This window comes from Gadus chalcogrammus, chromosome 23 (assembly GCF_026213295.1).
Source record: "Gadus chalcogrammus isolate NIFS_2021 chromosome 23, NIFS_Gcha_1.0, whole genome shotgun sequence".
NCBI lineage: Eukaryota > Metazoa > Chordata > Actinopteri > Gadiformes > Gadidae > Gadus > Gadus chalcogrammus.
The window spans coordinates 12710363-12729796 of record NC_079434.1 but is presented as its reverse complement, the minus strand read 5'-3'; the positions used below and the strand labels follow the sequence as shown (position 1 = coordinate 12729796).

The 19434-nt window shown below is 44.0% G+C and overlaps 2 protein-coding genes across 5 annotated transcripts; both read left to right on the top strand.

The window, feature by feature from the left end:
• Nucleotides 1-176: 176 nt before the first annotated feature.
• Nucleotides 177-10550, top strand: LOC130377307 (copine-3-like). 3 transcript variants are annotated; one of them, XM_056584369.1, is made up of 17 exons: nt 177-281; nt 554-697; nt 1151-1330; nt 4018-4092; nt 4197-4268; nt 4414-4494; nt 4889-4978; nt 5964-6062; nt 6177-6263; nt 6368-6427; nt 6560-6693; nt 6923-6977; nt 7080-7131; nt 7218-7351; nt 8057-8293; nt 8520-8633; nt 9391-9481. In XM_056584369.1, the coding sequence occupies exons 2-16, from the start codon at nt 563-565 to the stop codon at nt 8628-8630; spliced, it is 1602 nt and encodes a 533-aa protein (XP_056440344.1). In that variant the 5' UTR covers nt 177-281; nt 554-562; the 3' UTR covers nt 8631-8633; nt 9391-9481. The 3 variants fall into 3 exon arrangements, with proteins under 3 accessions (XP_056440344.1, XP_056440342.1, XP_056440343.1); XM_056584367.1 differs by lacking the exon at nt 8520-8633 and having other exon boundaries at nt 9391-10550; XM_056584368.1 differs by lacking the exons at nt 177-281; nt 8520-8633 and adding an exon at nt 288-428 and having other exon boundaries at nt 9391-10550.
• A 705-nt stretch (nt 10551-11255) lies between these two features.
• LOC130377311 (leukocyte elastase inhibitor-like) lies at nt 11256-19403 on the top strand. 2 transcript variants are annotated; one of them, XM_056584375.1, is made up of 10 exons: nt 11256-11406; nt 12231-12411; nt 13756-13876; nt 14711-14836; nt 15240-15357; nt 15836-15978; nt 16889-16966; nt 17490-17579; nt 17828-18008; nt 18388-19403. In XM_056584375.1, exons 2-10 carry the CDS (start codon nt 12236-12238, stop codon nt 18612-18614), a joined length of 1260 nt encoding a protein of 419 aa, XP_056440350.1. In that variant the 5' UTR covers nt 11256-11406; nt 12231-12235; the 3' UTR covers nt 18615-19403. The 2 variants fall into 2 exon arrangements, with proteins under 2 accessions (XP_056440350.1, XP_056440349.1); XM_056584374.1 differs by lacking the exon at nt 13756-13876 and having other exon boundaries at nt 11262-11406; nt 12231-12412; nt 14696-14836; nt 18388-19399.
• The last annotated feature ends 31 nt before the right edge of the window (nt 19404-19434 follow it).

Here is a 19434-nt window from a genome sequence, read left to right as displayed (position 1 = left end):
ACATGAATGTTGCAAAAAGGAAGTCATAGGCCTACCAACAGCCTATCATGAAAGTAGTTATACTTTTATCCTGCTGATAGCTCTCCGGTGTCTACCACTAGCGCCACCGCGACGCGGTTCACAAAACGAGCGCACCCAGAGTCAGGCAGACCATTTAATCGACGAGGTGGGCTGTGCAGGGCGGGGTTTTATTTCCGAACCACCCAACTACTTGTGTGGCAACATTGACAGCTATCGTCTTCTATTTCACTCGTCTATCTTACCCATTTAAACATTTGACGGTAGGTGGCAAGTTTGCTTATCACATTCAATATATCTGTAACGGGAATTAGACGGCTATTTTAAGCTAGCGAAAGTTTAGTAGACGTCGTAAATCTACGTAAAGTCTTGCTTCATTGAACATCTCGTCTGCTCCGTATTGACGTCAGGTAACTTTGATGTAGGCTGCGTGTACCTCACTTACACAAACGCACTGTAAGGAAACATCACTTTGCATTGACAGTGGTTGCCAGGGTTTTGACAGTGCCCCATTTCCCTCACTTGTGTGTTTCAGGCGTCAGTCATGGCTGCTACACAATGTGTCACGAAGGTGGAGCTAACTGTGACTTGTGATAATCTCCTGGATAAAGATATCGGCTCCAAGTCCGACCCTCTGTGTGTGCTGCTGATGAGCAGCAAGGAGGGCCATTGGTATGAGGTCAGTAGGAGGCTGAATGTGTTGGCTTGCCAGAGTCCACAGGGACAGGTCTGAAGTAAAGACCATTGAACCTGCAGTTCAGCATTGGACGACATTCAGTGCCAATACTTTTGAACAAAAGTGATGGATGCAGACAGTGCAAAAAGAATAATAATAATTAATGGACAGCTCAATCGTCATTTTAGACCTTTGACATACACTTATATGCACACGAGTGCTAGTATGCATACACCTTTATGATTTTGTACTGTACACCAAGGATAATTCAAGTTAACCTGAGAGGAAGTTTAATTTCCTAAACTTAGCCCTGCCTGGTCTGTGAAACATTTTACTATGTTTGGTTAATATGCTTCCATTATTGCCTCGTTTAAAAACGACATTTATTTTCCTTGTTTATATGTGGAAATGTACATTTCGCAAAGAACCACCGAAAAAACCCTAGTATTTCAACAGGTTGGTCGCACAGAGCAGGTCCAAAATTGCCTAAGCCCCAAGTTTGCCAAGAAATTTGTCGTGGACTACTACTTTGAGATCGTGCAGAAGCTGCAGTTTGGCATCTACGACATTGACAACAAAACGGTGGACCTGAGTGACGATGACTTCCTGGGACAGCTGGAGTGCACCATGGGCCAGGTGAGGCCTCTCTGTCACTCCGCTCCTTTTATTCACTTGTAGTGGAGTGTTACACAACACGTGTGTATCTACACTCAACACAAGTAGACACCATCACTGCTTTTGAAATCAGAGCCCACATGTAGCACCAAGGCCCCTGTTAGATTTTTTGTTGGGGTTTCTACAGTCCTGTGGGCCTCCCACACACATTCAGGCTCATGTCTGAGGGTGCGGGTGTGCTTCAGAGGAGTTGTATTAAAGTGTAATTCCGGCAAAAATTTAACCCGGGGCCTTTTCGGCAAGAAGACCAATAAAGTAAACCCTCCAGACACTTTTTTTCGGTGATAATTGAGAATAGAACTTGCCCACGAATGCCCGGAGCAATGTAACAGCCCAAATGGCTACCATGTTATTGGCTCGGGGCATTGTGTACTCTTCCAAATCAACATTTCTTAACCAGTAATATTAATCAAAACAGCACCAAACCTCTGCAGTAGTATGACTAGGGTCCCTACACATGAAACTAAGCAACAACAACTTCGTAAGAGTACCTGGAGTTTATTAAAAAAATACTGTTTTTGCCTTAACGGTAGGTCCATCTTTCCAGGAGGTCCACACAAGTCGATTGCGGGCTACCGTAAATAATATAATAGAGGCGCCAAGTAAATTAATTTAACAATCGCCCCTCTTGATACTTGGCTGTTTTAAAGGGTAATTCCGGTGTAAAATGGATTTGGGATATGTTTTGTATAACAAGTTGAAACGTTCGTTTTGGAGCACAAAAAGCGCATATAGACGCTTTCTTCAGTTGGCTGTTTTTAGCCGATTCTATCAAAACGCTATAACCTTGGAACGATGGGGGCACTGGTTATGGTAAAAACTAAATCGCTATTTTAAACCACTTAGAAGGCTAAAAGTAGCCCAACACTTCTTTGGTAGTCTAATAAGGGTCTTAACATATAAAACAAGTCATTGAGAACTTTGTAAGTGTACAGATTGTTTATTAAAAAGGACATTTTATACACACAATACCATCAGTAGATCACCCGTCAACGCCATTTTGTTTTTAAGAATCGATAAGTAGATTGGCGAACACAGAGTTTGCGTGTTGACGGATGTCACAATCTCTTTGTTCGTCAATCTACCTATCGGGCTACTTTTAGCCTTTTAAGTGGTTTAAAATAGCGATCTAAAGGAGAGCCCTTCTAACCAATCAGAAGCGAAAGGCGGTACTTGCCCCTACCATCCTACAACATTTTTATTTGTTACTGGTAAGGAACAGAAAAATATTGCTATATATTTAGCAATATTGGTGGATAAAGGTCCCATGGCATGGAAATTTCACTTTATGAGGTTTTCTAACCTTGATATGAGTTCCCCTAGCCTGACTATGGTCCCCAGTAGCTAGAAATGGTTAACGAGCACTAGCTATCCTACTCTGCCTTTGAAAGAACAAAGCTCAGACCTGCCGATTGGGAATTTTTTCATGTATGTCATCATACAGGGACATGCTAACTCCCTTTTCTCTGCTTTGCCCAATGAGCTACGACCGTGCGAGCGCCACGTGTGTGTGTGTGTGTGTGTGTGTGAATACACACACTGTCACTCGTGTGGAGGCACACACAGCTTTTGGCCGTGATAATATGTATAAGATGATATAGATATCTATTATTTAGATATAGAGCTCCAGGACTGTAACGCAGGTGTTGAACACTTTTTTCTGCTATTCTGCTGTTGGTGTTATGGCGCATAACACGTCGGGTCCTCGGACGTCTCTGGTATTTCCACAATGAGACTGTAGTGGGGGTTATCTCAGCCATGGTTGAGAAGGAATTGGGTGGAGAGGAACTTTGGCTTTGACTCCCTGAAGTACATGAACCACGACATGGAGGAGAAAGGGATTGTTGCCCGCGATTGTTTCCCGCTGGAGCCCCGCTGCCCGCTGCCGAGGCGGTGGTCCCTCGGCAGCGGGCAGCGAGGCTCCAGCGGTCAACAATCGCGGGAAACGATCCCTTTCTCCTCCATGTCTCATTTCAGTCTACTTCAGATTGATGTGGAAGTGGAAGAACCAGAGACGTTGGAGAACCCGACCCAGTCGTTTGAGATTCATAATATCGTCTGGAGGCACACACAGCTTTTGTCCGTGATAATATATATAGTATGATATAGATATATATGTATAATATGAAATAATTTAGATATAGAGCTCCAGGACTCCCGCCGAAGCACCCGGAGTGTTCTAGAATATTTACAGAACACTGCCTGGCTGTGTGCGCCTCGCCATTGGGATACATCCACTGTAAACGGAGCACATGGTACCATGGTCGCAAGCTGCTCAGGGCCACACCCCCACTCTCCTTCTTGACCCGCCTCTCTCCTCCTCATTTGCACTAAAGCTACAGACACCGAAATGGCGCGTTTGGGGAAAGCTCAATGTGCGACTGGCTCGTAGTGGCTGTAATTCTGCCCTTTAAAAAAAATTGATTTGGAAGAGTTCACACTGCCCCTAGCCAATTACATGGTAGCCTTTTGGGCTGTTGCATTGCTCCGGGCATCAGTGGGCAAGCTCTATACTCGATTATCAACGAAAATAAGTGTCTGCAGGGCTTATTTATGGGTCTTCATGCCGAAAAAGACCCTGGGTTCAATTTTCACCGGAATTACACTTTAAGAGGCTGTAGAGTGACTGGCGTGCTCCTTTTGCCCAGGTGGTGTCCAGCAGAAAGTTAACTAGACCGCTCATCCTGAAGAACTCTACTCCAGCAGGGCGTGGCAGCATCACGGTAAGTGATGAATAAAGAAATGGAGAGAAAAGAGATGCAATGTCCTATCATCGCATCCATCCCTTGACCCATTGTTTCTTTGATCCTTCTGTGGCTCACCACAGATCATGGCTGAAGAAATAAATGACAACAGAGTGGCCAATTTTGAGGTGGAAGCAAGGAAACTGGATAACAAGGTGCAGACCATCGTAACTTTCTGGAAGTGACAGCAACTGCTACTTGTGCATTTTGAAATAGTACAAAACTGAAAGAATATGCAATTTCTACCAAGAGATTTCCAGTGTAATTTCAACTTCTTCTTTGTGTTTTTGTTTTTTTTAGGATTTCTTTGGAAAGTCTGACCCTTACTTGGAGTTTTACAAGCAGACAGAAACTGGGTGGCAGCTAGCTCACAGGACAGAGGTATACAGATTCTGCTGTTGGCGTTAGTGTATTCTGCTGTTGTATTTTGACCGAACACATTTTTTGTGTAATGACAGAAGAATACATGATTTGTAATTTAAATACAAAAATAGAGTTGTGAGTCAAGCTTCACAAGTAGGCAATGTCATTCACTATTTGTTCTATTGTATCAATTCACTAGTTAAGGCCAAACCCTAGATCATGAACATCTAACAATTGGTAACAAAGCCGTCTCTGCCCCAGCTATGTTGATAATGAAGGGAAGAAATGTAATCTGGTGGTTCTCTTTGAAAGCAGTTAATAGTTCCTGGATTAGTCTTGTAATTGGATTGTATAAAGGAGAACCTCTCAGAGACTACAGCCAAGATGAATGCCAAGTTTTCAATGTTCCCAGGTGGTGAACAACAACCTGAATCCAACATGGAAGCCCTTCCGTATCCCGGTACAGTCGCTCTGTGGTGGAGACATGGAGAAACCCATAAAGGTACTGTGACCAGCCTCCCTCTCTCCCCCAACCCCCTCTCTCCCCCACCCTCCTGCCGCTTGAACAAACACAACAAGCACTCCTTCTGCTATTGCTGGATCATTAACACAGGGTTGCATTGTTTTCTTTGCTAATTATTTATCATGATCAGACTTGAAATGCATAATCTGGTTTAGGGTGGCTGATTATTTGCTAGAAATTACCTATTGCCTTGCTTGCGCACGCACATACACAAATACACACACAGGAACAGTAATACACACACAGGCATTAACACATATAGGAATGTGTTGAGTTGTTATGAGCCCCAAGGCCTCTGGGAAACTTAACTGATATTGGCCTGTTAATGAGCTCCCTTTTCTGTGGATTTTCAACCTTCGAAGTGAGCCAATGTGTCTACCAGCGGTGTTGAACATGTAAGTTTGGCATCGAGGCCTTTTGTGTCTTCAATGGACTATTTTCCATGAGTTCACGGGTGAGGTGTGTGCATGGGCATGTGTGTGCACATGTGATAGAGGGGAGATGAGCAATGGGTTACGACTCAGTGGGTGGATATCACCATATGCCCATTATTTGACGCGGTCCTTTGGTCTTTCTTCCGAGTAGGGCCGGGCTGCCTCCACCTTACCAAGCCTATCAGGGGTTTAGTTCTTTACTTCATCACGGACATTGCATGCTTCTTTGTTAATACTTCTGCTAACTGCAGCACTTCAACCTACACTATCTTCTTTTTCACGACAGACATCAATTTTTTCAAAAACTGTTAAGAAATAATGTTAAATTGTTATCACCTAGATTTTTTTCCAGAGATGAAAAAAGAGAGAAAAAAGGAAAAGACATCATTCAAAGTGATGGCTGCCGTGAAAAGTGACACTGGCTTTTAAATCTGGGAAATGGCATGTTGTTAGCATGTGCTGCACGTCCGCTACTTGCGCAAAAGTTTCAATGCGCGTTGAATTGTTTTGCTTCTGCCCTCTTCCCGCAGGTGGAATGTTACGACTACGACAACGACGGATCACATGACCTCATTGGATCCTGCGAGACCACGTTGAAACGCTTCCAGGAGGCGACTCGATCCTCTCCGGTCTGTTTGTGTTTGTGTTTGTGTGCGTGTGTGTGACATAGATGAGGGTATTGGTTCCTCTCTGTCCTTTCCAAACGGATACTGACGCCAGTATTGTCGCTCGCCCTTCCTCAGGCGGAGTTCGACTGCGTCAACAGCAAAAAGAAACAGAAGAAAAAGGGCTACAAAAACTCTGGCGTCATCAGCGTGAAGCTTTGTGAGGCCAGTTGCCCTCGCCTTGAACCCATTTCTTTGAGTTTGTTTGATTTTACATTGCACCCATCTCTCACTACCATCCTCAATCATTTGCTATTCAAATTCTTTAGGTGAAGAAGGAGTACACCTTCTTGGATTACATCATGGGAGGTTGTCAGCTCAACTTTACTGTAAGTTGTGTGTCGTCCCAGTCCTCTTAAATCGTAAGAAGCTTTTTTCCTTTTTGTGCAGCAATCGGCGTCATCTAAATGTGTCTCACGATCCATCCCTTTACTCTTCACTCATTGGCCCCTTGTCTTCAGGTCGCCATCGACTTCACGGCGTCCAACGGTGACCCCCGATCTCCGGAGTCACTCCACTACATTAGCCCACAGGGGGTCAACCAGTACCTCACGGCCACATGGTCCGTGGGCAACGTCATCCAGGACTACGACAGGTAATACAAACCCACTCTGCACTCCGACCCATGAGCAAAAGTTTGTGTGCTTTCACAGAAACCACTACACAGCAAAAACGTAGTATGAGGTTATGGTAGATGATTGATAACAATAAAAGTATGAAATGGCTCAAATATAAACGGATCAAAACAAAAGTAATTTTTGCATTCAAACAATGCTGTTTTAACTTGACATTTCACCTTGTGTTTTGTAATGTTTCCTACTCAGTGACAAGATGTTCCCTGCCTTTGGATTTGGAGCTCAGGTTCCTCCCCAATGGCAGGTCAGTACTTGCATCACATTGGGGTTGCTACAGGACAGTTAATTCAGTTGTTATTGACGCATGGTTCTTCTTTTCAACCGATTTCCTGTTTCTTCTTTCCAGGTTTCTCACCAGTTCCCTCTGAACTTCAACCCGTCTAACCCTTTCTGCTCCGGTAGGTTTCCACATACAAGCTAGGGCAGGTTTTTCCATGTGTTCTCCCTAACCAAGAGGTGATATCCCTGAACCGTATCTGTGTAGGGGTGGCCGGGGTGGTGGAGGCCTACCGTGTGTGTCTGCCCCAGGTGAAGCTCTATGGCCCCACCAACTTCTCCCCCGTCATCAACCACGTGGCCTGCTTCGCCAAACAGGCCATCCAGCAGACCACCGCATCGGTGAGCACGTTGCCGTAGACCGCAAAGGTCTAACTGTCTTTGGGTTATTTTGGTTAGGCTTGTGTCTGAAACCCACTTGAGTTTTTCTATCACTGTAGTTTATATTACAGGGCTACGTTTCCTTCCTCCGCAATGTGTGAGTTAGAGCCACAAGCTGGTTAGTAGGCAAGAGACCTTTAGAATTCAAGAAACAAAATCAGGATTCTGTCCACTAACTGGCTGTGCAACTGTCGATGGTACGATTATTGTGTACAAAGGGGGGTATGGGCTGGGCCGCATTTTTATTTATTTTTTATATCTATAATAGCAGGGCTGTCGCACCAGTTACTCATGTGCGCATGTGCCAAGCAGTCAGCAGCTCACACACACACACACACACACACACACACACACACACACACACACACACACACACACACACACACACACACACACACACACACACACACACACACACACACACACACACACACACACACACACACACACACACACACACACACACACACACACACACACACACAGCACGCGCAAACGCATAGATACACCGCAAGCGCGCATATACACACCGCATACACACACCGCACACACGCGTGCATGCGCACGAACATACTTGGAAACACAGGAAGTGATTTTAGTGAGAACATTACTACTAGACAGTTGGAATGTTACACAATGCAACTTTAACAATCCAACTCTTTGCAGCAATACTTTGTGCTGCTCATCCTCACCGACGGCGTGATCACGGACATGGACCAGACGCGTAACGCCATCGTCAACGCCTCCCGCCTCCCCATGTCCATCATCATCATCGGCGTGGGCGGAGCCGACTTCAGCGCCATGGAGTTCCTGGACGGGGACGACGGGCGGCTGCGCTCTCAGACCGGCGAGTCGGCCATGCGGGACATCGTCCAGTTTGTCCCCTTCAGGGACTTCCAGAATGTAAGTAGGCGAGACGATAGCTCTGAGGTTTGTCACCGCATGGATCGTGCTTTGCTCGTAACCACCGGCCGATTAATAGTTGAATTAAGCCTAAAAAAAAAACATGGTGCTAAACGGCCTGACACTGTCCTGTCGCTTCTGGTCTCTGGTTCTGAATTCCGACCGACCCGTGGGCCCGGTGCACGCCCAGCTCACCTGTGTGCCCTGTGTATCCGTGTCTTTACAGGCCCCAAGCCAGGCTCTTGCCCAGAGCGTACTGGCCGAGCTCCCGCAGCAAGTGGCCACCTTCTTCGGCCTATTTGGGCTGAAGCCTCCCAAGGAGGCCAGTGCATCCTAGGGGGTACCTCGGTTCTTTAGAATTGTTTATAACAGCAACAAGAAACAAACCCTTAACCCGCTGCCTTGGCCGCTTGTCCTTAACCTTCGTGCATGAACCCTTTCTCCCTCCGCCCCTGCATGACTTTCTGTCCTCAAGCTCAGCAGCGTTTTTTGTACGTCTCCATGTGGATGCCACCCCCTTTCCCATTCACATTTCTTTCATTGTTTAGAAGAGTGACCCTTGCCCTTGCCATTGCCCTGGTTATCTTTTCTCTTTTGTATTTGTTCGAGGCCTTGTAAGATTTTTTCAAATATCAGTGACACTGTGACATACTGGCTTGGCTACCAACGTTTTTAAACATTCGTTAGGCTGCCTTTATAATCTGCATTATTAATGCAAGCATATATTAACCAGCAAAGTAAACGTTTTTATAATACATTGTTATTTGGCGCCGCCAGTGATGTTGAAAAAATGGTCTGATTCAAAATCAAAGGCAAGTGTCTAATTTATCTATTGTCTTTAGATGTTTCATGTTTAGAGGTCATCTGCAACACGCCTACATGTATTGACTTACACAGGTACTTGGGGAGAGCCAGAGAGTGACAGCTGTAACTGGAGTGCGGTTTGACTACAGCATTCATTCATTCACTGCATGTAGACCGCCCACCCCTTCCTCAAGTTCATTAATTGACTCTGTAGCTGTTAAGTGCTTTTGCACTTCTGGTCCTCGTGTACGATATCAAACCCCCCGATGTGTCATGTCTCCTCCCTGATCCAGGCCCCGCCAGAGGCCCTGGCCCGGAGCGTGTTGGCTGAAGTCCCCGCGCAGGTGGTGGGCTTTTTCACCTCCACGGGCCTGAACCCACCCGCCGACAACAACAGGAGCACCAACCCCACGCCGGCTCCCGTGGGGACGGTCTAACTGTGCATGATGAGGGAGGGTTACAGGGGGAACTCGCCACTAGTCACCGTCCAGCACCTAAAGAAGTACCGTACGGACCGCAAGGTCCCTGAGTCAAACCTTCCCCTGACCCCACGAGCGTGGCTCTAGAAGGGTATCTGTACACGCATAATGTAGCTCGTTCTGCAAGCCTTCTGTGCCAAATATCGCCTGCCTGGCTCCCCTCTTGCCTGTGCACCAGCGAAAGTGACCAAGCACACTCTTACACTCTGCACTGATGGATATGTTTGCTTTAGCCAATCGGCAAAGGGACTTTGCTCGCATGCATGTTTTATCCAATGTTATCCCCTGTGTATATATAGCATTATGTATTCAACATTTATCTTTATCACACAGCACAATTTTCTATTTTTTTAATTATTTAGTTTTTAAGATTTTCTGTGTTCTGTGTCACAACTGTGCATTTATTAAACACCTGTAGGTCCATATATTGTCTTATAGTATATACATGTGTAAGATTGGTCCATAGCCTATGGGGAGTTTTGCCCAAAACATCTAATTTTATTATTACCAAAGTATTGTTTAGTGTGTTTTTTTTACGTTATTGGCCAATTCTTTAACATGTTTTGTAATATTCTGAGGCTTTTATTGTTGCATTGCCATTTCTTTGCGTTCTTTGACATGACTTGGATCTCAGGAATGTTTAAATAATCGCAATCCAGGAGACTCATGACATGTATAATTTCCAAAGAAGGGAGTATAATTTCGAAAAAAGGGAGTATCATTTCATTTCCAGAGAAGAGTAGCCTCAAAGCATCGTCAAATCCATTGTTGTCTAAAATTCACTATCCTATATTATACAACTATGCATACACAACTATATTGTTGTTCATGCGTTTACAATTTTAACTAATGTGTAGCTCATGCATTATCTTTCATCATTGACTGGATTATCATGTTAGGAAATGACCCACCAGTTTATATTTACATTGTAATCATTAATGTTGAAATAAATGTAAGTATCACACCAGCACTGCTTTTTTTTTTTTCTGTTCAAGTTTAACTAAACTGTGTGTTGAGCAGAAACTGTGGCAGAAAGGTGGTGGGCGCCCTCTGCTGCATCTGTTCCAGTGCTGGAAGAGCCTGCTGCTGGGGTCCCTCTGCCTCAGAGAAGCAGAGCACCTGGGGGGGTTCGGCAGGGACTGTGTGTGTGTGTGTGTGTGTGTGTGTGTGTGTGTGTGTGTGTGTGTGTGTGTGTGTGTGTGTGTGTGTGTGTGTGTGTGTGTGTGTGTGTGTGTGTGTGTGTGTGTGTGTGTGTGTGTGTGTGTGTGTGTGTGTGTGTGATGACAGTATTTGTTCCTCTCTCCTTTCCAAACGGATGCTGACGCCTGTGCTGTCGCTCTCTCTCCTCAGGCGGAGTTCGATGATCTATGTTTTATAAATAAAGGTCTACTCAGAAACTAAACTTGTATTCTGAATAGACTTCTAGTTGTATTAGTGGTTTTCTGAGTTTTGAACTCTGGTTATTTGCTGCTCCCTTCATGATTAGCTGCAAATCACTCACTACATGGTAAAAGGTAAAACGATGCACAGCTGCCTATCGTATTTGGATAGACAGTTGGCACACATAGAAAATCTTAGTATAAAGCATTGTGTAGTATCCTTTCAAACATTAAACCGTTACCTGCGTAAGGTATTTTCCCCAATCGGCTTGCCGTAGAACTCGAAACCCAAAGACAATTCAGGAAGTAGGCCTACTCTTTGGCGTTGGCCAAAGATTGCTTAGGCTTGAGCAAAAGATTGTGGGCGTTTCCGAATACCATCGACATTATCTATAAAGACTCTTCTCTTACCTATACTGGTCGCTTGTCAAGGACAGGAACACACTGATTGGTAAATAGATTATATGCCGTTGAAAGACTAATCCATGGCTTTAAATCTTTTTAAGTTTGGTTTATTTATTATGTTTTTTTGGATTGTTTAAAGTTAGTGTGTAAGTGTATCGCAGTTTGAATACATGACAAATAACGTTAGATCAGAATAGGTAACACTTCCTGACATGTGAAATGCTAAAGTAATATAGCCTATTAATTACTTAGGCTTGCCACGTACTTTCGCTGGAGTGAGACTTCAAAATATCAGTGGACGCGCGCGGCGAACATTTTTGACAACCGTTAACCATATTTTACTCCTTTATCCAAGTTTATTTTAATGTGCAAAGTGACAATGAATTCCTCAATAAAATTTGCAAAAGTTATAACAATAAAAATAGAATAACCTTTTGTCAAGGTGCGCGGTCGGTCCGAATAGATATATAGAGAGATCTACCGAGGATGTTTCCTATATATTCTGTGGTCTAGTGAGTGATCAACGAACGGAAAAAGGTTTTGTTTTTTTTTGGGCTATTTTGCTATGGGCTATTTTGCATGACTTACGTGAGCATGAGATTGATGCTGAAATGTGTCACGCAGGATGCGTTTGCAAGCTTGTTCACTTTGCAATGTTGCAAATTGAAATGTCAGCAGTACGTTTGTAACAAGGGCTATTCAAATGATGGTATCAAGGAAAACTTCGCACTGTTGACTTGTATGCGTTTTTTCTTGTGTTCCTCTTCATCTTTCATGTTTGACCGACGGGGCATTTTGTGAATTCCGGACATAATGGATACAACACAGTTAATGTTTCATTATTCTCTGACGTTTCTTTCTTTGTATCAGACCCAATGGCATCCTCAACCCCTTTGACCGAGGCCAACACCACCTTTACCCTGGCCTTGTTCAAAAAGATCACGGAGGAAAACAAGTCTGGCAATGTCTTCTACTCTCCTCTCAGCATCTCTTCGGCCCTGGCCATGGTGCTGCTGGGTGCACGGGGGAACACCTCCACACAGATGTCAGAGGTATACACGCACGCACACGCGCGCATACGCATAATGTGAAAGTATGTATTATAATTATTATGTATACACCATTCGAAGTGTGTGTATTCTGAAAATTATGTTGAGTTCACATCTAACCAATTACACAGTAAATGTATGGGTTTATTCAATAGGTTAAGCGTAATTAAGTTGGTAAAGGCATATCGCAACATTTTTGTTGAGTACGGTATAATAGCGTTAATGAAACAAGCGAAATAAAACATATTTATTAAACATGTTCCCAAATGGAAGGGACAATGGGGGTAACGGGGGATTAACTGTTAGTGCGGATGACGATTTCCCGTATCATTTACGTTTTAACAGTCGATGCAAGCTCTTAAACATCAAGGATGCTTAACAGTATGTTAAAGTAGATAAAGTAGAGTATTAATGCAGTACCATTCTTGAAGCCAACAAATGCCCTTAAATTCTGTGGCTAGTGTGCATATAAATTGTTTGTATGGATCTTGTATTTTCTCTTACCTTGGATTGTGCTAAATTCAGGTGTCTTGTACAATCGTGGGCTTAGACCTTGGTGTATGGACGTGTTCTCTTTCTAGTTGGCTTTCAGAGCTTCCCTCTCCTTATCTGACGGTTGTAAAAGAAGCCATGTGTGCCTTAGTGTAAATGTATAAAAAGAAAGACTGACAGAGAAACGTATGTGATGATGAATGCAAGGAGGGGCTTTGAGTCACCGGAATCCTCCCGAGGAGTTGAATGGAGTAAAACACAGTGACCGACATTGGTCCTTAACAGGGCCGTCGCACCAAATTCTGGGACGAGCGCAGTGTGCTGCTCCTAGCCACTAGGGGGAGGTAGAAAAGTCTAAAGATGATTATTTATTTTTTTATTCCCATGGGCCCCCCTCTGCCTTGGACCCCCCCCCCCACAGCTGTCCCCTTACACCCGCAGTACGACGGCCCTGGTCCTTAACCTGTCCACCAACATTGAGGGTTGAACACACCTCAGCCTATTGACAGGGTATTTTCTTTTTTTTTCACATGCATGTGTGCTTGCAAATACTCATGAGCACACACACACACACACACACACACACACACACACACACACACACACACACACACACACACACACACACACACACACACACACACACACACACACACACACACACACACACACACACACACACACACAAAAGCTGGCACACTGTTGAACTGCACAGCCATCCTCTTGACCTTAACAATTTTTTTTTGCATGTTAATGCATGCTTATGAATAAACACAGACACACCACACACAGTGTGCACACAGCTGCCCTCCCCAGCCGTCCTCGTGACCACAAGTCCCTGCCGAACCCCCCCTGGTGCTCTGCTTCTCCGAGGCAGAGGGACCCCAGCAGCAGGCTCTTCCAGCACTGGCACAGATGCAGATGCAGCAGAGGGCGCCCACCACCTTTCTGCCACCGTTTCTGCTCAAGAGGATGGTACCAGGAGCCAAAGCCTCAAACGGGGCCATTACGGATGTTGCCCCTAGCTTAATTAAGTTAAACTAACAGGTGGCTTGTCAGGGTCTTTTGGAGTCAACCAAAGCGTTATTATCCCCAGGGAAATAACACGGCTCCTTCTTCTCTTCCGTTGCACTGCTATGACGTTGTGCGCATGTCTTTTGAACGGGCTGCAGGTCAAGAGGCCAGAGAGCCATTGGAGAAGTTCTGGGATGTTATATGATGCGATGGGATGCTGTGTAACAAGGCTGCTTCTTTACTAATGGGATGCCTTCATTCCCAATGCGGGACTTGTTGAGTGTGTATGCTGTGTTTGACTGTTGTTTAATTTCTTTCTTGCTGTTTCTGTAAGAAAAATACTGGAAGCGCTAATCGTTGTTATTGCTAGACCGATTGAGCTGGTGAAGACTTCAGTCTCACCTTAGTTACTGCCTTAGAAGTGTACAAAGCAAGATGTGTATTATGCCATACCTCTTCTAAATAATATATTGACATATATTGACATATTTCTACAATTTCCCTCTCTGTCATTTTCCTTAAGGCTAGCAAAAGTTTGACTCTGCCTGTGGGTTCTTTCAAAGTCAATGGCAGTAGCATTACATTTCTTGCTGCTACTTACTACGTTCTAATCTGTTTTCTGTGAGCATTCGGGTGGTGGAACGCGGCTGTGCATCATCTCGCTTGTGGACAGGGGATGCGGCAATATCTCACGCATCCTCTCCTCTCTCAGACAGTGGTCTTACGATGTGTTTCTCCCCCTCCCCTCCCCTCCCCACACACATACTCTGTACGATGTAGGCGCTGCAACATCAGAAGGGCGAAGAGGATATCAACGCCAGCTTCTCCAAACTGCTGAGCGAGCTGAACAAGCCAGACGCGCTGTACTCCCTCAGTCTGGCCAACAGGCTGTATGGAGAGAAGACTTACCAGTTTGTTCAGGTGAGGATTAAATATCAGGAATGCAGTTCTATTCTTCTTTTCTGTACAGTAATTTAAGGTATGGTAGGTATTTTGTCTTTATTTTTACTTCTCATTTCTACTCGTAATTAGTTAACACTCAAAAAAACTGTTCAGTCCGGTTTTACGTCTGCATATTCATGCCTATATGGAATCAGAACACATCTCAGAGACGATAAATGATCATATTTAATTGTTGCCCAGCACTAATGGCATCATTGATGAATGATGGCATGAATACGTCAATAAAAAGAAAAAGTGAGAGGCCCATCATCTCATCATGTGACTTTCCATACATGACCTGGACCTATTTATCCTCCATTTATAGGTATTATGCAATTGATTGTGTTATGCTACATGTGCGGGGTTGGTTGAATGTTTCCAGGAGTTCCTGGATGAAACCAGGAAGTACTACCAGGCAGACCTCCAGTCTGTGGACTTCCAAGCCAAGGCAGAGGAGGCCAGGGTGGAGATAAACACCTGGGTGGAGAAACAGACACAAGGTGGGACACAAACACACATATGCAAACAAACACACATACAGTGTGTATGTGTGCGAGTAGTACGTGTGTCTCTTATTGTGTTATCTTGAAGTCGCAATGTGTTACATTTCAACTAGTTTGCAGTTTATAGCAACCCTGACAATGTTATCAATAGTGGTTTCAATAATCTTATTATGTTATACCTGATATAAAATAAATTATTTAAATTCTAGCCGGCCTATACCTCTCTTGACACTCAAAAAATCCCTCCTACTCACACCACCCAGCCAGCTGAGCTATGCTAGTTTGCATCCCTCATTTTCCCATCCAGTGAGTGGACAGGACCCTGTCATTTAGTTTTGGAATTCTGAACGTCCCCGTATACTCACTGGGAGGGGTTCATTCTTACACATTGCGACCTTACACATTAAATTGGAAGTTTCCACCAAAATGCTAAATTTTCTTTCCTTCTTTTGATTCTTTGTCTTTGTTCACCTAGATAAAATCAAGGACCTGTTGGTACCTGGTGTGATTGACTCGCTGACCAGGTTGGTGCTGGTCAACGCCATCTACTTCAAGGGAAAGTGGGACGAGCAGTTTAAGGAGGAAGCCACCAAGGATACTGCCTTCAAACTGAACAAGGTAGCGCTGCAAGACCGGAGCCAAGGGTGGGCCAGTTCACCACTGCCATCTTGGCACTGACACCCACCACAACTCAACCTAATGGTTGCAGATTGCAGGCTATGACTTGCAACAGCCAGCCCTCCATGCCTGGGAAACGTTATAGTGTCCGGTTGGGATTTGAGTCAGAGATGTGGAACATTTGTGAGAAGTTTATATTTCATAACAAGCTTCAGGTGTCTGCGAAAAGGGGGATAAATATGTTAGGTGAACCGAGAATTGATCTCCATACATCTACTAAGAAACATAATTTCTGTTTTGTCTAAGCGTTCATCATGCTTGTGATTAGAAAGAGACATATGGCAAGCCACACCTTGAGTCAAATAGGTTTGACCAGTGTTTAGTTACAGTTACAGTCCCAAAGGCCTTCGCAGGCCATACAGTTATGAAACCCTCTAACCTTAGCAATCAAAAGAGGAGCAGAAACTCCCTTAAATGGCAATGCAGGATGCAGGCTACCTTGATCTCATACTATGGATCAAATTAGCAGAGGACAGTGCACACATATTGCTTCTGTACAGTTTTTCTTTGGACCAACAACCCGACCATTTGTAATCTCTACAAAACCAACATTTCCATTTGTTTTCACTTGTTGTAGTTCATTCTAATTTCAGGGGATTCAAGGCTTTTAAAATAGCAGCTAGAATCCCTTGAGGAAAAATCCATGAGCATGGTAATATGTGTTTTCTGTTAATAGATATGCATATATGCATTAATATACAGACATTTCTTTTAATACATATGCTGAATGCACATAATAAAAATGCATGCACAAGCCACCTCCCAATTACCTAATAATATTATTAATATTATAAATAAGAAATATATATTATGAATGCATAACCCTGCTCGTCTTTTGTTTTACCCTCAGAATGACACTAAGAAAGTGAAGATGATGTACCACAAAGCAAGGTTCCCATTTGCCCTCATTCGTGAGGCGAATTGCCAGGTGACCCCGTTGTACTATTTAAACTATCAGTGGTTATCAGCCGAATATTCAGTGTTAATTGTTCAGCTAGGTTTGTGGTACACCAAGCTCATTCTTTATTTTCTGTAACTTCTGCAATCCTCTTTATTTCAGAATAATTACAATGTCATACTGGGCACTGATTCCATACATTTTATTTAAATAAAAAAATAAATATGTTAATGTATGATATCCATTTGTTGAGAAATCCAACGCACACCAATTCTTAATAGCTTTTTCGAGGTGCTGGTGACAGTATCGTGTACGTGATAACGACAGGTTAAGAGAAACCGCACACTCTTTTTCAGATGCCGAATAATATTGTAATGAACAACGTTTCGGCCTGGGGCCTTTTTCAAGTTTCATTTGATAGAAAAATCAAGAAGATAGAAGATAGAAAAATGATATCCAATCATTTTTCTATCTTACTATTTTTCTATCTTGAGAAATTGCTACAAACAGTTTCCTTTGGGATTAATACAATTCTCTGAATATGTTGGTAAAGATCCTGGAGCTGCCCTATGAAGGCAAAGAACTCAGCATGCTGATCTGCCTGCCTATGGAAATTGAGGACGGCACCACCGGCCTGGAGAAGGTAGGAACAGTGCAGAGAGGTACACGCAGTAAAAAGAACGACCAGGGTTAAAGTGGCAGTGAACTGTAATGTCATCGTTACCCAGAGAAAAACATCTCACTCCCCCTTCCCCTTCCCCCTCGAACTGAGAGCCAATCATCTTTTTTTATGTCATAGTGAATTCGAGCTAAAGCAGGTGGCTCACTTGCAATGGAATCAGACCCCACACGCTAACAGTCAAATCAACCACCACCCCCAATTGTGTTCAGCTGGAAGCGATGCTGACCTACGAGACCTTCATGGAATGGACCCAGCCAGACAGGATGCGCCGGAGGGAAGTCAATGTGGGCCTGCCGCGATTCAAGATGACCCAGACCTACGACATGAAAGACCTGCTGGTCAGCATGGGCATGGTGGACGCCTTCGACCAGGGCCTCAGTGACTTCTCTGGTAGGGACCACACAGCCGGATCGCGTGATCCAATTGTATTATATATCTTAAAAATACGCTATTGGAAGGGACCATATTACGTTCTTTAAAAAAAGGTGAATTGCCAATTTGCTTGATACTATAAGCACAGTATATATATATGTAAATAACGTATAAGTTAACTTAACAATAAACACGGCAATAGACACATTTAGCTACATTAGAGATTTTTAAAAAAAAACTAAATATTCAATAAACGGCTGCCACAGCCCGGGCTGCTGAACACAGTCGTGAATGATAAACTCGTTCAGCGCCAGCGGTAGTGAAACACTCCCACAGCCCTCGTATCAAGTGTGCTAGAGAGCTCCACACCCCCTCAACACCTCCTCCTCTCCGATAGGCATGTCCTCGGCCAACGACCTGGTGCTGTCCAAGGTGGTCCACAAGGCCTTCGTGGAGGTCAACGAGGAGGGCACCGAGGCCGCCGCCGCCACCGCTGGTGGCGATATGATGTTATGCCTCATAATACCCCCCCGATTCGTCGCCGACCACCCCTTCCTCTTCTTCATCCGCCACAACCCCAGCAAGAGCATCCTGTTCGCTGGCCGCTACAGCTCACCTGAGTGATGGCTGAGGGTGGGGGGCGGACGGGGCGGGGGGGTGGACACGTGTCTGTGAGAGCCTCCAATGTGAAGTGCACAGCGCTTGCCTACATTCATTAAGTGTTCACTTGTCTTTTAAACTGGAGGAGACCTGCCTTGATCAGACCGGGTTGTTGCTGCAAAGCTTTGAAATGTACTTGTTTTTAGTATTGAGGTAACTCATGTTGGTGGTATGCATTCACATCCAGTTAATTGTTGTGTTAACACTGAGTGGAACCATGGATTTACTAGCCTTACACACTAGCCTTGCGCTGTATACCCCCGGTTTGTCACTCTCCAGCCTTAGGTCCCCCATATGTAGGCCCATTCTAAGCTGCTTTAAGTCCTCCACATAATAATAAATAATAATAATACATTTAATTTAGAGGCGCCTTTCAAAACACCCAAGGTCACCTTACAGAGCATATAGTCATCATAAATTTTTTAAAAAACAAGACATTGTGGAAAAAAATAAAAAAATAAAAAAATAAAAAAATACCTAATACCTAAATAAATAAATACCTAAATAATACCTAATAAATACCTAAATACATAAACTCCTTTAATGCAGTAGTTCAGTCAGTAATGCAGTTTACTTTTCTCTCACATGCTAGGTGATGTCATTAACCGTGGGAAACCTTTATTTTAAGTGTGTGAAGTTGTGTTTGGCTTACAAAGACAAAGACTAAACAAACGTACCAAAAAATTATGAAATACATTTTTGGTGGTTAGTTTCTTTGACATTATTCCCCATAATAAATTGCTTTTTTTTTTATGCACGTGAATATGTATCTTTTTAATAACTA

What these genes read in the sequence shown, in the direction of transcription:
- LOC130377311 (XM_056584375.1), top strand. Translation starts at nt 12,236, where the DNA reads ATGGCATCCTCAACCCCTTTGACCGAGGCCAACACCACCTTTACCCTG. An exon ending in GGTGGAGAAACAGACACAAG is followed by an intron (nt 15,358 to 15,835) that starts GTGGGACACAAA and finishes TTGTTCACCTAG; the next exon opens with ATAAAATCAAGGACCTGTTG. An exon ending in TTCGTGAGGCGAATTGCCAG is followed by an intron (nt 16,967 to 17,489) that starts GTGACCCCGTTG and finishes ATGTTGGTAAAG; the next exon opens with ATCCTGGAGCTGCCCTATGA.
- LOC130377307 (XM_056584367.1), top strand. Translation starts at nt 563, where the DNA reads ATGGCTGCTACACAATGTGTCACGAAGGTGGAGCTAACTGTGACTTGT. An exon ending in GTCATCCAGGACTACGACAG is followed by an intron (nt 6,694 to 6,922) that starts GTAATACAAACC and finishes TTTCCTACTCAG; the next exon opens with TGACAAGATGTTCCCTGCCT. An exon ending in CCTTCAGGGACTTCCAGAAT is followed by an intron (nt 8,294 to 9,390) that starts GTAAGTAGGCGA and finishes TCCCTGATCCAG; the next exon opens with GCCCCGCCAGAGGCCCTGGC.